This window comes from Gopherus flavomarginatus, chromosome 10, assembly GCF_025201925.1.
Source record: "Gopherus flavomarginatus isolate rGopFla2 chromosome 10, rGopFla2.mat.asm, whole genome shotgun sequence".
Classification (NCBI taxonomy): domain Eukaryota; kingdom Metazoa; phylum Chordata; order Testudines; family Testudinidae; genus Gopherus; species Gopherus flavomarginatus.
The window spans coordinates 43549473-43563951 of record NC_066626.1 but is presented as its reverse complement, the minus strand read 5'-3'; the positions used below and the strand labels follow the sequence as shown (position 1 = coordinate 43563951).

General features: G+C 42.5%; 1 protein-coding gene across 1 annotated transcript in view; it reads left to right on the top strand.

Annotated features, from left to right (window-relative positions):
• The first annotated feature begins 1721 nt into the window (after positions 1–1721).
• The window catches only part of MYO3B (myosin IIIB), a 390911-nt gene continuing 378153 nt past the window's right edge, over positions 1722–14479 (top strand). Inside the window, exons 1-2 of the mRNA XM_050916262.1 lie at positions 1722–1785; positions 13050–13116. Coding sequence (XP_050772219.1) covers positions 13094–13116 — 23 coding nt within the window. The 5' untranslated portion in view covers positions 1722–1785; positions 13050–13093. The remainder of the gene's footprint in view (positions 1786–13049; positions 13117–14479) is intronic.

The window sequence follows — 14479 nt, the reverse complement described above, 5'->3', positions numbered from 1 at the left end:
AGTTATTTCTGGGTTTCAAGGTATTGCTATAGGTCTAGAAAACCATGGCCCCTACAATGAACGTATGTGATGCATGGCTTGGAGTGCGTGTGAGGCTTAACTTGAGGATTCTGATCACTTCTCTGGATTGCGCCCATCCCACCCACCTCCAGACCAAAATATGGCCCACATTCTACTTGAGTAGGGCAAGTTCCCTGCAATTTTTGAGGGGAGTTAAGTCAGTACATGAATTTTTCTTTCCTTCGATCAAGGCTACAAGGGGAATTCTGGATCAAGTACTTACCATTACTGAGGCATAACAATGTGTAGAATATAAACAATAGTCAACTTGGTTTTATGAAACTAAAACAAAGAAGTTGCAGGGATTTGCTGCTTAATTTCTTTTTTGTTTGTTTCCTTATCTTTCCCTATCTATCTGTCTCCGTGTTGTCTCTTGTCTTATACACCTCTACCCCAATATAACGCGACCTGATATAACACAAATTCGGATATAATGCAGTAAAGCAGTGCTGGGGGGGTGGAGGGCTGCTGCGCACTCTGGCCGATCAAAGCAAGTTCAATATAACGCAGTTTCACCTATAACGGTAAGATTTTGTGGCTCCCGAGGACAGCATTATATAGGGATAGAAGTGTATTTAGATTGTAAACTCTTTGGAACAGAGAATCTTTTTGTTCTGTCTGTACAGTGTTTAGAACAATGGGGTGCTGGTCCATGATGAAGACTCTTCGCTGTTATGGTCATCCAGATAATAGCTGCTATCATGAAGCAAATATAAAACAGAGCATGTGTAGGACTTTGAGCACAACAAGGTTCTGCAATTCCATCACATTTTAAAACTTCACTCCCTCACCCACAAAGATTTCTCCATGATCTGAGTCATTAGACAGTGAGCATATGCTTGCTTCCAAAACCAACTGTGGCTTCAATATCTGCTGTGACCTTGCGCATCTACACCTTCCAGAGCCATTTCTCCTGCCATATTTAAAAACACTCAGAGTCAAGGGTGTTTAGCACCTTACATGCATCAGATATTGTATTAACACGGTATATATTTTAAAAGATCATTCATATCATTCAAATAACCTTCTGTCCGCCTGTAAAACACAGCCATTCTATAGTAGCTCACATTGCCACTTAACAAATGCCCTCAAATAAATAGAATACGGAAACTAACTGAAAATACAATACACTGATGCCATCAAGACTTCATTCCTAAACATAATAAAGATGATACCTTTAATTTGAACAGGGGAAAGAGCATTAAAAGGGCCAAAAAAATAGATAAGAGAAAAATTAAATTGATATTATTTTAGAAAAAATTTATTGATCAGGACTTCTGGCTAAGCACTATTTAGTGTTTCATGTAAATTGTGGTCAAAAGTGGTACATTTTATACATAAGATGACAGTGAAAATGTCAAATTTTGTAAGTTTTGTTAGTCTATTTAACTAGAAGACCATAAAGAAATTCAAAACAAACAGCCTAAGCCACAATGCTTTTGTGACCTTTTTTCAGTACATAAGGTTGTTTTCAGGTATGCTGCAGCGCATTTTTTCTTTGAATGCTGCACTTCACTGTTGCATCTGGCTCTCAGAAATACAAATCAAACAATGTTACACTGGTGAATACCAAAGAAGTGGTTCCCCTGGCAACAATAAACAGGAGAAAGCTCAAACCATTAAAGTAATTTACCTTTTTAAGCAGCGGGCCTGCACAGATGGATTTGAACACTAAATAACCCATCAGAAGGTATTGTACTGTGAGCAAAAATGAAGCAAATACAGGTTTGTGGATTTTTTAAAAATAATCAACATTCTTCGCTATTTGAATCATGTAGATATAATTCAGCTCACTTTTATGGGGCATTTTCTAACACAAAAAGTGTCAAGAACTGTCTGTGTACGGACTATTTCCTAATTGACATGCTAGATACAGAATTCAGTATCTCAGTTTATTACTGTCTCCAGTTTCCAATTTTCTGTATTCATGGCTAAAAGTGTGTGTCCTGCTTGGGGGGATTAGTGAAGAGTAGAAAGCACTTGTCTAATTAATCTGACAAGAAAAACTGATTTTGAACTGTTTGATAATCCATTTCAAAATTGTATTAACATATTCTGTGCAGAGACTAAGGGCCAGGATTCAAAAAACCTGGGGCAGTTGCTGAGCTTTGGACAATCTAAATCAGGTACTGTATTTAGACATTCCAGCTACATCCATTCTTCCGGCAAATAATTCTGGGAGCAACAATGAGACCAGGCTGAAACCCTGTTCAATCATCCTACCTATGATGAAATCTACGTAAAATATCTGCCCTCAAAGGAGAAGAGGTCTTCAGCCTTACACAGCCAGCATACACCCTAAAGATCTGCAGAAAAAACAGAGCATAAATTTGTGGACTCTGGGTCATTCTAGGTCCTGTCCCTGAGGTGCCATGCTGCCATTGGTTGCCATGTCCATAGCTCAGTTTGCTAAATAGAGCCTGTAATGGGGTTTCACTCACCTCTCACGAGTGCCCGCTGGCCAAGTGCGTGCCTGCACTCTCTCTACCTGTTTGTGGTAGGTCTTTACTGACTCAGCCCTTTGGTCAAGTCATACACAGTCTGTCTGTGAGATGAAAGCAACACAAACCCCTTTCGGCGTACAAGTCCAATAGGGGCCTCTCTTAGTGCCCTCTGTAATGTCTCTCTGTTTGTCCCTGCTCTGGAATAGAGCGGTGCCCCACACCTCCTTCCCTGGAGGCTATGTCTTCGCCCCCTCACAGCCTTTCTGGCTACAGCTCTTCAGCTGGGTCACTCCAGTTCAGTTCCTCTTCTGGGGTTTCTCAAAGTCCAGGCCACCTTCCCTCTGGAGGATGGGCAGGACCTCGGCCCACCCTCTTCTCTGGGTCTCAGCTCACAGACCCTATAGATAGCAGCCATCCACAATGTCCCTTTAAATAAACTGTGTTGCTACTATAATTCCCTGGGCCACTTCCCCATGGCTCCTGCACATTCTTCACCCTTAACTCAGTCCTTGTTCTTGTGGAGACCCAGCAGCCAGCCTGGAGCACCATCCACTCTCCTCCAGCTCTAGCAAGGAACCAAACTCACTCTTGCCCTGCTGCTCTTCTTATGCTGACCTGCTGGGCCCTGATTGGCTGCTACCCACACAGCCACTCTAGGTTGCTTGGAGGACCTCTCTACTACCCTTTTCTGGGGTGGGTTGTGGCAGGGCCAGAAGGCCTCCAGCAGGGCCTAGTGTATGCCATCACAGAGCCATATAGATTCTACCTCACAGTGCTCTCCACCTAGAATTGTTTTATATCATATGGAATCTTTTATTTATAGGGGGTGGTGAAGCAGCACTATGACCTAACTCAGTGGTCCCCAACCTTTTCCGAGTGGCGGGTGCTGGACGACGAGCCACTGAGAACCATGGCCAGGGGACAAGCATGCACCAAAATGCTGCCAAGAAGCGGCAACATCAAGACATGTCACTACTGAAATGCCGCCGAAAATCAGGGGACGACTGGCCTAACTATGTAGTTTATAACCACCAATGAATCTCTTTCATTGGCTTATTCTCAACCCACTGTAAGTTAGCACTGCCACTTTATATCTAGGAATTGTCTTAATATCAGGCATTCCAGCCGTGTTAGTCTGTATCTGCAAAAAAGAACAGGAGTACTTACGGCACTAACTTTGTTAGTCTCTAAGGTGCCGCAAGTACTCCTGTTCTTTTTACTTAATTATGCTATCTGCAGTTATTGTTTGTTACTATTTTGTATATCTTGTTTTGGTCAGAAGTTGGTTGATGAGAAACTTAACTTTAATTAGTTCTCTGGCTGTTTTCCACCACAACTGTAATTACAATCTTACTTCATGCTGCTACACAGTTCCATTTGTACTTCTGTAGCCCTGCAGCTGATGGCTTCTCCCAAGTTCCCAGTTTCAACAATCTTCCAAAACCTATTTAAAGCTCCAACCCTGCTCCTATTGGAATTGATGGCAAAACTTCGATTGATTTCAGTGGGAGTAGGATCAAGTCTTAACTGAATGTTGCTAGCAGTTCATTCCCCTTTTGTTTAAGGCAGAAACTCTCCTTTTTATAAAGGTTCTTCCTTTCTCAAAAGAGTTCCCAGTGCTTAACTGATATCCCTCCACTCTTCCATAATTTTCCCTCCATGCAGTGAAAAACCTTAATTCTCCTGCTGTTGCTGACCTTCTGACTACTAACTGTGTGCATCTCAGACAAAATCCACCCTCAAACTTTCTTAATAATCTGATCTAAATTTAATATCCAAGTCCTCTCTTCTACATTTTCCTGTATTGTTGGTATGTTTCAAAAATAGAGGCTGCTCCCTAGCATCCTTAAAAAAGCTAGCTATAGTGTGTGTGTTACAGAGCCCGCCGTCTTGAACACATAGGTGCATCCCGGGGTGTCTGTTATGGACCCCAGTACTTTAAAGCTGGGAAATGTAGGGCACATAACTAGGTGCAAGCATGTAAACTACAGGAAAACCACATGTAAAGGCCCTTGGGCAAAGAGGAGCTAACAGCAAAGTCCTGGGGTCAGAAGCACCAGGGTGAGATGAGGTATCTCCACATGGGCCAAGTGAGACATGGCCTGAGAGAGAGATCAGGGCTTGAGAAGTCCTAGTGAGGGTATCCCCATAGTAACTAGGCAGAGAGCTGATGAACTACTGATCCCAGAAAGGGGCTTATGAAGAACTACTTGTACCTTGAAAGGCCAAAGGTGGGAGCTATTTCTTTATTTTGTGGTTTAACAAGTCAGATCCCAAGAAGGGGTTGTTCCTGACCTGCGTGTGCACATTCATGGGGAGCTAAGAAGAGGAAACTCAGACAGCAGACATACAACCCAATGAGGTAAGACGACTTTAGCACAATATGCATGATGAGATCAGACGCTTTAATTCCTCATGCCAGTCAGCCAGAAATCCAAACTGCCAATGGTATTTACAGCTGTCATACACCTCCACCAAATATCGCTACTGTCTCTTAGCAACAAATTTTAGTTCAAACAATTTCATTTTCAATTTTTTTTTGATTTTCATTCAACAATGTTGAACGATGACCTGCTCATCAGTCACCCACTTTGGACAAATTAAGACTGAAGGACATGCTTATCTTTATGTGGAGGGAGCAATCCCATTGACTTCAGCGGGACTGCACACAGTTCATAAAGCTCTGCATGTAGGCTTTGTTAATGCAAAGCATTATTTTATCCAAGATAGGGACACACATCTCATGTCTCTTTAATTGCAGAGAGAATGGGTGTTTACTTTCCACACACTTTGTGATTGAAATGTTTCTGAGAAATCTAGTAATAGTAATATAGCAAGAAGAACATAAGAATGGTCATACTGGTTCAGACATAAGGCCAATCTAGCCCAGTAGCCTGTCTTCTGACAGTGGCCAATGTCAGATGCCCCAGAGGGAATGAGCAGAACAGGTAATTATCAAGTGATCTATCCCCTGTTGCCCATTCCCAGTTTCTGGCAAACAGAGGCTAGGGATACCATCTCTGCCCATGTTGGCTAATAGCCATTGATGGATCTATCCTCCATGAATTTATCTAGCTCTTTGTTGAACCCTGGTATAGTCTTGGCCTTCACAATATCCTCTGGCAAAGAGTTCCACAGGTTGACTGTGTGTTGTGTGAAGCAATGCTTTGTTTTAAACCTGCTGCCTATTAATTTCATTTAGTGACCACTAGTTCTTGTGTTATGAGAAGGAGTAAATAACACTTCCTTATTTACTTTTTCCACACCGATTATGATTTTATAGACCTCTATCATATCCCCCCCTTAGTCGTCTCCTTTCCAAGTTGAGAAGACCAATCTTATTAATCTCTCCTCATACAGAAGTCCTTCCATATCCATAATTATTTCTGTTGCCCTTCTGTGAACTTTTTCTATTCCAATAAATCTTATTTGAGATGAGGCAACCACAGGTCTGTGCAGTATTCAAGATGTGGGCGTACCATGGATTTATAGAGAGGCAAAATTATATTTTCTTTCTTATTATATATCCCTTTCTTTATGATTCCCAACATTCCCTTTGCTTTTTTTTGTCTGCTGCTGCACATTGAGTGGATATTTTCAGAGAACTATCTACAATGATTCCAAGATCTCTTTCTTGATTGGTAACAGCTAATTAAGACCCCATCGTTTCATATGTATAATTGGGATTTTGTTTTCCAATGTGCATTACTTTGCATTTACCAACATTGAATTTCGTCTGCAATTCTGTTGCCCAGTCACCCAGTTTTATGAGATCCCTTTGTAGCTCTTCACAGTCTGCTTTGGACTTAACTATCCTGTAGTTTTGTATCATCTGCAAATTTTGCCATCTCGCTGTTTACCCCTTTTTCCAGATCATTTTTTAATAGGAATGTTGAATAGGACTGATCCCAGTACAGACACCTGGGGGACACCACTATTTACCTCTCTCCCTTCTGAAAGCTGACCGTTTATTCCTACCCTTTGTTTCCTATCTTTTAACCAATTATCAATCCATCAGAGGACCTTCCCTCTTATCCCATGACAGCTTACTTTGCTTAAGAGCCTTTGGTGAGGGACCTTGTCAAAGGCTTTCAGAAAATCTAAGCATGCTATGTCCACTGGATCCCTTTGGTCCACATGCTTGTTGACCCCCTCAAAGAATTCTAGTAGATTAGTGAGCTCTTGTAATGTGACCCTGAGAGAAAGAGAGCTTTTTGGGCAGAGTGCTGGCTGGAAAAATAGGCTTGGAACATGGAGCAAGGAAACTCTCTTCTGTTGCTTGATTCCTATTGTGTTAAGGAAACAACACTTTGTATACACTTTTTGTAAACAAACGGAATTGCCATACCTGACTCCATCAGCAATTTGTTCTCCTAACTGCTTGGGTCAACAAGGGTAACTGTATTTAAAAAAACAAAATCCACAAAAGTGTGGAAAAGAGAAGTCTTACAGTATGGTTTCCTTTAAAAGGAAGATTTTCAAAGTCTATATGAGATGAAATCTAAACTGATTACTTTGGATATATGCAAATAAATAAAACATTTCATACCCATCAAGTGAATGCAGTATAACTAATTATGTGTTTGTATTCATTAATTTTATTTCTTGAAGTAGCCGTTTCTTTAAAACTCACTAAATATTACTTAGAGGGTGTGTTTAATGGTCCTTTTTCCAAGAAATGCAAGATATTTACTATAGGACATTGTGCTGTATTTTGCAATGAAAAGCAATTACTTTAAATAAGTTAAAGATTTGCTTAGAAAAATAAAGCCCAAGGCTACATAAGCATTTCAACTAAACTTTAAAAGGGTATTTAAATCAATAGTCTTGAGGGGAATACAGTTAGAAAGCTTTGGATCTGGCTTTCATATGGGTGACAGAGTCTGGCCCCTACTCTTCATATAAGAGGCAAAGCAGAATATATCCTTGCATTGAATGGACTGGGCTTGAGCCCAGGATGGGTTGTGACTCTAGACTGCCTCTCAGCAGAGTCGCTCTGTGCTGTTAATCAAACTGCATTTTGAAACATTTACAAATATTTAAAAAAATTAGAGTACAATTCTTCAAACTCTTCCTCAAGAATCAGTTTCATTGACTTCATTGGCTTGAGATCTAATTACCATGTTTGGTAAATGATAGTGTGAAGTCTTTGTCCCAATGGCACGTTGTGTGTGGGCACCTGTTCTCTTTTCCCCTGCGCACACAGCAAACATCTGCTTCCAGGCAGTGACTTTTACATTAACACAACAAAACAAGAGGGAACGAAAGTAAGGTTTCTGCAAGAGACCACACCATGCAGCTGCATCTTTCCACTGTAGCAGATTACACTAAAGTTCAAAATGACAGTTGTGCTTGCTGTGTGTGTGTGTGTGTGTGTGTGTGTGTGTGTGTGTGTGTGTGTGTGTGTGTGTATGTGTGTGTGCGCGCTATTGAATAATACAGAAATAAATGTGAGCTATGGTGCGTACTGCTCTATCATAACTTGCTTTCTGTAGAAAATAGCAAACCACAATTCAGAGTCTAAATACTGTAATTGTAATAACTGACTTTAAAAACTATGTTGTACTCTGAGTCCTTGTTGTCTTTTGTTGTATATTTAGATTATAACTATTTAGAAAAGAGACTGCCATTTGGTTATGTGTTTGCAGAGTGCTCCGATCTATTGCAATACAAATACTAACAATAATCCTATTGACCTGAATGGAACCTCTCAGATGTAACGTTATGTATAAACACCTATCAGGAAGAACAGTAGTGAAACTGTTGTACCCTAATTTGCAGTGCTTGCAGTATACTGATCTTTCCCCCTGGATTTTAAAAATTTTTGGAGTTTTGCAGAGTGAATTAGTTTACTTTGGAGTCTTAACCCCTCCAGGAGCAACCTCGCGTGTCCAGTGCCAGTCCCTGTACAACCCCAGGGAAAGGTCATCAGTTTTCTGGAATGTCCTTGCCCTTCCTTTCATTACTGTGATCCATTGCCACTGCGGAATTGTAGTGGCAAGGCTAGGGCTTCCCTTACAGCTGAAGGCAAGAAGTTTATTTCTGATGAACTTGAGGAAGCAGAGCCAGTAAAAGGGACTCAGAATGGGGGCTGGAGGATCAAAATGACAAACAAGTGAGGATTCTGGCAGGCGCATTTTGAATGCACCTCAGGGGGGCAAGCCCAGAAAGGAGGAGATTACAATAACGAAGATGCAAGATAAGGACTTGGACAAGAAGCTGGGCACCATGGACCCAGGAAAAGGGCTGGTTCTAGTAGATGTTGGATATAGCCCAGAGGTGAGAATGCATACAGAGATCTGTGGGAATACTCCCATGATGACCATTCACCAAAGTGATCCATGGGAAAGGCAGTGGGTAGTACTGAAGTGGCCTTTTGTGGAGTACAGACACTTGCCTGCAGAGGCAAAGTAGCCTTGAGAGCAAAGAGTCCAGTTAAAAGGAGAAGTAGCTCTAACTTCCATTATTCCTGAGCCTTGTAGAATGCCCTGTGTTGTCTTCCCAGTTGTGTTGTCTCCTCAGCACTGTGGGAATTCAGGGATGCTCCTGAGGAAGAAAGACCACTTTGGAATGACATGGAATCATAGAAGATTAGGGTTGGAAGAGACCTCAGGAAGTTATCTAGTCCAACCCCCTATTCAAAGTAGGAACAACCCCAACTAAATCATCCCAGCTTTGTCAAGCCGGGCCTTAAAAACCTCTAAGGAACGAGATTCCACCACCTCCCTAGGTAACCCATTCCAGTGCTTCACCACCCTGCTAGTGAAATAGTGTTTCCTAATATACAAACTAGACCTCCCCCACTGCAACTTAAGACCATTGTTCCTTGTTCTGTCATCTGCCACCACTGAGAATAGACTCACTCCATCCTCTTTGGAACCCCCCTTCATCTGCCACCACTGAGAATAGACTCACTCCATCCTCTTTGGAATCCCCCTTGAAGGCTGCTATCAAATGTTGCTATCAAATCCCCTTTCACTCTTCTCATCTGCAGACTAAGTAAGCCCAGTTCCTTCAGCCTTTCCTCATAAGTCATGTGCCCCAGCCCACTAATCATTTTCATTGCTCTCCGCTTTCACAGAGCCAGGCCAGTGTCTTCTGTAGCAACAGTACAATAAGAGTGCAAATGGGTCAGTTCAAAAGCAAGGGAATTCACTCCATTGTGCCCGAGATTTGCAGCACAGGTGATGCTACATGGGTGGGTACCCCATAAAAATATCACCCACAACAATACATAGGCCCATTGTGAGGAGTCAAAGACAACTGCACAATCTCCGCCTCAGAATTGCTTTGCTATTTTATTGGTGTACGGCCAGTTTAAGTCATGTATCCTGTGCTGTCCACAATCTCAGCTAGAAATACTGCAGTGTCTGTGACTATAGGAAGAAAGAGGTTTGTGAAGTAACACTGTGGCTCTTTGGGTGCTTGAATATTTGCCAGGAACCAGTTTTGCAGTGTTTTTGCCAAACACAGATTGTATGGCAGAGTTCATTGGACAAGGACAATGATGCAATTCTTGCTATGTTGGTGCCCATAGAGGCTCACTAAAGAGGCGCTCTTGAGATCAGGCAAGTATGGGGGGGAAACTGTAACAGGAAAAAAAGAGAATTTCTAGTCTTAACTAGTCTTCTGTCACTGAGGAAGCATAGGAGAGTGGAATAATCTCCTACAAAGAGTGCAGCAGTGTAAATTAACCTGAAACACATCAGCATTCAGCGAGGAGTTTGAAAACTATGGTAGGTCTTTTTTATTTTCTCTTCATTTTTTAAATAAAGGCCAGCAACTTCCCCCTTATTTTAAATGTTTAAATCACTGCTCATTTCCCTCTGAGAGGAGACCTGCTGACCTCGGAGCCGGGTGTGTAACGACACACTCTGCACTTATATAGTGCCTTCTAGAGACAGCCTGTTTCATTAGTTTGTGCAGATGCTCTAATAGCCTAAAGACAGTCTAGGAAATTAACCCGAGAACATGCCAGGGAAGAGAAGAGGACTGAGGGGAGAGGCTGCAGACTGGCAAAAGAAAGGAGTGAGAAAAAGCTTTCCTTTCTGAACACTTCACAGTAGAAAGTGACTGTGTGGAGGAGACCTGAGCTGCCTCCTGCGGTGATGTCACAGTGTGGGAAAGGGCTGGGGGAGCAGGATCTCCTCACTCTTTGTGCTTTGTATGGAATGATAGATATTAGGCCAGAGGCGCTAAGTGGCTTGTGCAGCTTTTCTGTTAACTAGGATGATTAGTGGGAAATGTATTCTAGATATGAAGGGCACCATAAAATAGCTCCACTATGCAGTGAACTGGGTCACTGACTACGGTTTCCCACAAGGCTGGTGTGAGTTTTAGCTATACAAGAAGGTAATTTTTTTCCACTTGAATTGTCTTTTAGGTTCTTTATTTGCGAGTAGATATGATGGCAGAAGAGGCAAAGATTTAAAATTGTATGCTGGTGTCTGAAGGTCTTTGGAATTGGGGGAGAGGTAAGGGAGGGCAGCTTGGAGTTTAGGAAAGGTGCAGGGGAGCAATACGTTTTGGGATAATGCTGTTTGATTCAGTAGGATTAGTTACTTTCTGTGCTAGTATGACGCACTGGTGATTGTGGGAAGCATAAGCGCTGACTACGTGGGTGCTCCGGGGCTGGAGCATCCACAGGGGAAAAATTAGTGAGTGCTCTGCATCCACCGGCAGCCAAGCTCCCCTCCCTCTTGCCCATCTCCTCCTCCTCCTCCCCCGAGCACTCCACATCCCTGCTCCTCCACCTACCTCTCAGCACTTCCCACCTGGCCGCCACCAAACAGCTGTCTGGCAGCATTAGCATGCTCTGGGAGGAGGGGAGAGAAGCGGGAATGTGGCACGCTCAGGGAAGGAGGCAGGGAAGAGGCGGGGCCGGGTGGGGATTTGGGAAGGAGTTGGAATATTGGCAGGTAGAGATGGAGTTGGGGCAGGGACTTTGGGAAAGGGGTTGGAATGGGGGTGGGGAAGGGATGGGCAGAGACAGGGCAGGGGCGGGGCCTCATGGAAGGTGTGGAGTGGGGGAAAGGACCAGGGGGGTCGAGCACCCAGAGGAAAACGGGGAGGGGGAAGTCAGCGCCTATGGTAGGAAGTGTGTGACATTACAGTGTTAACATGTGGACAGAACATTGAGCTATAAGTATTTCATAGCAGCACCAAGGTTCTCGTTCTGGATCTCCTGTTTCCTTGCAGAGAATTTCATATTTAGAAACGTTTGACACAGTTAACTTAGGATTTCTCTCTCGCAAATCTGATGAAAATTGAAGAAGCAGGGATGCCTCCTGGGCTTAGTGTGCTTAATATTTTCCCTGTATGTTTTATGAAGTACATACAAAAAGAGAGTGGGGAGCATGTGACACAAATTGTCATAAATATGGGAAGTTAAGGCTCACCCTGTGTCCTTTGGTAGCTAGTTATTGCAATATAGCAGTGTCGGTCTGTGTCAGAGTTCCAAGTGAAGGTGTAAGGTGTTCCACAGCTGTACTTGCCAACTTATCCATTGGCAGTATAGGTGCAATTGATTCAAAGACCGATGCATTAGTTCTTTTAATTATTTATATGCTTGCATCTCTAATCAGAGTAATACAGTGACGGCAGCTGAGAGCAGCAATCATCAGACGGTGAGTGCTCGGTCAGCCTGCCTGTGATACAGGCACTACTGCTGCCTGTTGAACGCACCAGGCAGCAAACGCACACAGCTTCCCACATGGCCACTCCTTATGCCGCCCACAACTCTCTGCTTAGCATGCTCCCCCCATACAGCTCCCTCTACTCCTAAGGAAATTTCCCTTCCCAGTTTTCTTCTATCACATGACATAGGGGTATGTCTACACCTTGACTTGGAGGTGTAAATCCAAGCTTGAGGATTGTGCTAGCGTGCTAATAGAGTGCATGAGCAAGTGGGTGGGATCAACCACCCAACAATGTGCCTAGTGTCTTGGTGGGGTACGTATGCAGGGAGTCTAGCCTCTCCTGCTGCTGCAGCTATACTCTATTTTTAACCATACTAGCTCGATCACAGCTAGCCGCTGGAGACAAGATCTGTCTCCTCAAGCTGGAATTTATACCTCTAGTTCAAAGCGTAACCATACCCACATAGGTACTCCCTCCCCAACTCTCGTGAGGAAGTCACCTCTACGACAATTCAATAGCCAAGACTTGCAAACTGACTAATAATTTTGGGGTGCCCACCTTGACACACCTTAAAGATGCCTGGTTTTCAGTGGGTTGGTGCTGAGTGCTTTCTGAAAATCAGGCCTTTTAAAGGTGTGTTGAGTTGGGCACCCAAAAATCAAGACTTCCAAAATCACTAGCTGCTCTTGAAAATCTTGGCCAAGTTTTATCCTGCTCTTTTCCAGTCCAGAATTCAGGTTTTAAATACATCGACTGAGCCCTGTGACAGGCAGTGCAGGAAAACTCTCTTTGATCCCGTTACTAACTAAATTGGATTTCATCCGTTTTGAGTTTCTCCCTTTCGTGCATCACACACGAGTGTCCTCCTCAAGTTCTTGTTAATTATTAAAAGTTTATGTGTTCTAGGCTTATTGCTCGGAAAAGAAAATACCTCTTGCCTAGTGCAGCATATGGCCAACAAGAACCATGGCAGGTAAGAAGCAGAAACTTTACAGTTTTTTTTAACCACATTCTCTTTTGCTGTGAGTCACCTTTGGAATGGTAATGTAATATATACAATAGGTTGCATGTACTTCCAACAGCTGTTGGGCTGGGTGGCCTGTCACTGTAAAATAGCTGGAGAAATGCCAAAGGTCTCAAATGTCTCGAAGGCTGTCAAGTTTTTGCTTTTTCATGTTGTTGCAGCATCTGAGAATGCAGCAAGCCTTGAAGCAACCCGAATTGGGTAAGATAGAATTATTAATATTCATATCATATGGCACCTTTTGAGGTGGCTGGAGGGGAATGAATGTTATGGCCTTTACAAGAGGAGTTTCGTTGCTCTGTCCCCTTTCATTCAAAATAGAACGGGTCCTTGTTTAATTCTGCTAACCCTTCATAATTATCTTCTAGATGAGCAGTTGTTAGCTGGTACATTCTAGCTATGCTTGCAGCTCTATTTCTTAACCTATTTATTACACACGTTGGGAAACTGAATCTATCAAGCTAGGGAAAATAACTGGCACTAAACTTTATCATAACCATGGTACATGGTGAAAGAACTAATAACTTATTAAACTGAGGATATTTATTTAAATAGAACTGTGTGAAATGGTCCCTGCTGTTGTTGCTGAATTGCTTCTCCTCACATTTACACCACCTTGTGATACACGCAAACTTGTTTGATACAGTTTTGACCTAGAATCATTACTAATATCCATTTTGCTAGTATCCCCTGAAGGCAGAACTGCCCTCCAATTAGCTGGCCTGTATTCCTGAGCAGAAACTACATCCTAGAGAGATGTTCTTGGATGGTCAGTATGATGTACACAATTATGAAGTAAGGATCTCCTTGACTGGTTAAATTTCTAGTTACATTTGGCAAGAAAGCTTTTCTCTTCAACTTTGATTCTGGAAACAGAGCACAGAACTTGATTTCCAATAACCACACCTACTAGCTTCCCCCAAAAGGAATAATAATTATAAATGATACTTTATAAACTGGCAATCTTGAATTACAGGTTTGTTGCATTGAAGGTGATTTCTCTGATGGGCAGTATCTATGGTATTGGAACATGAAGATGTATTTACTATCTTGAAACTATAAAGAAGAATGGGTTTCTTAAGTGTGTAGCATTTCCTACTCTCATTATTTGACTCACGGTATATGTTTTCTTGCTCAGGTTCTTTGCCTAGAGAATGAGATGGTGGCTCCTTCTCAAGGCAAAGATGGTGGCTGAATCAACGGCTAACTACAGTTATGCAAGATTCAGAAGCCTGCCTATTCAGGAACTTTTGAAGAAAATTGCTTTATTGAGAATCTTAATGTTTTAAGGAACATAGATCCTACCTATAGA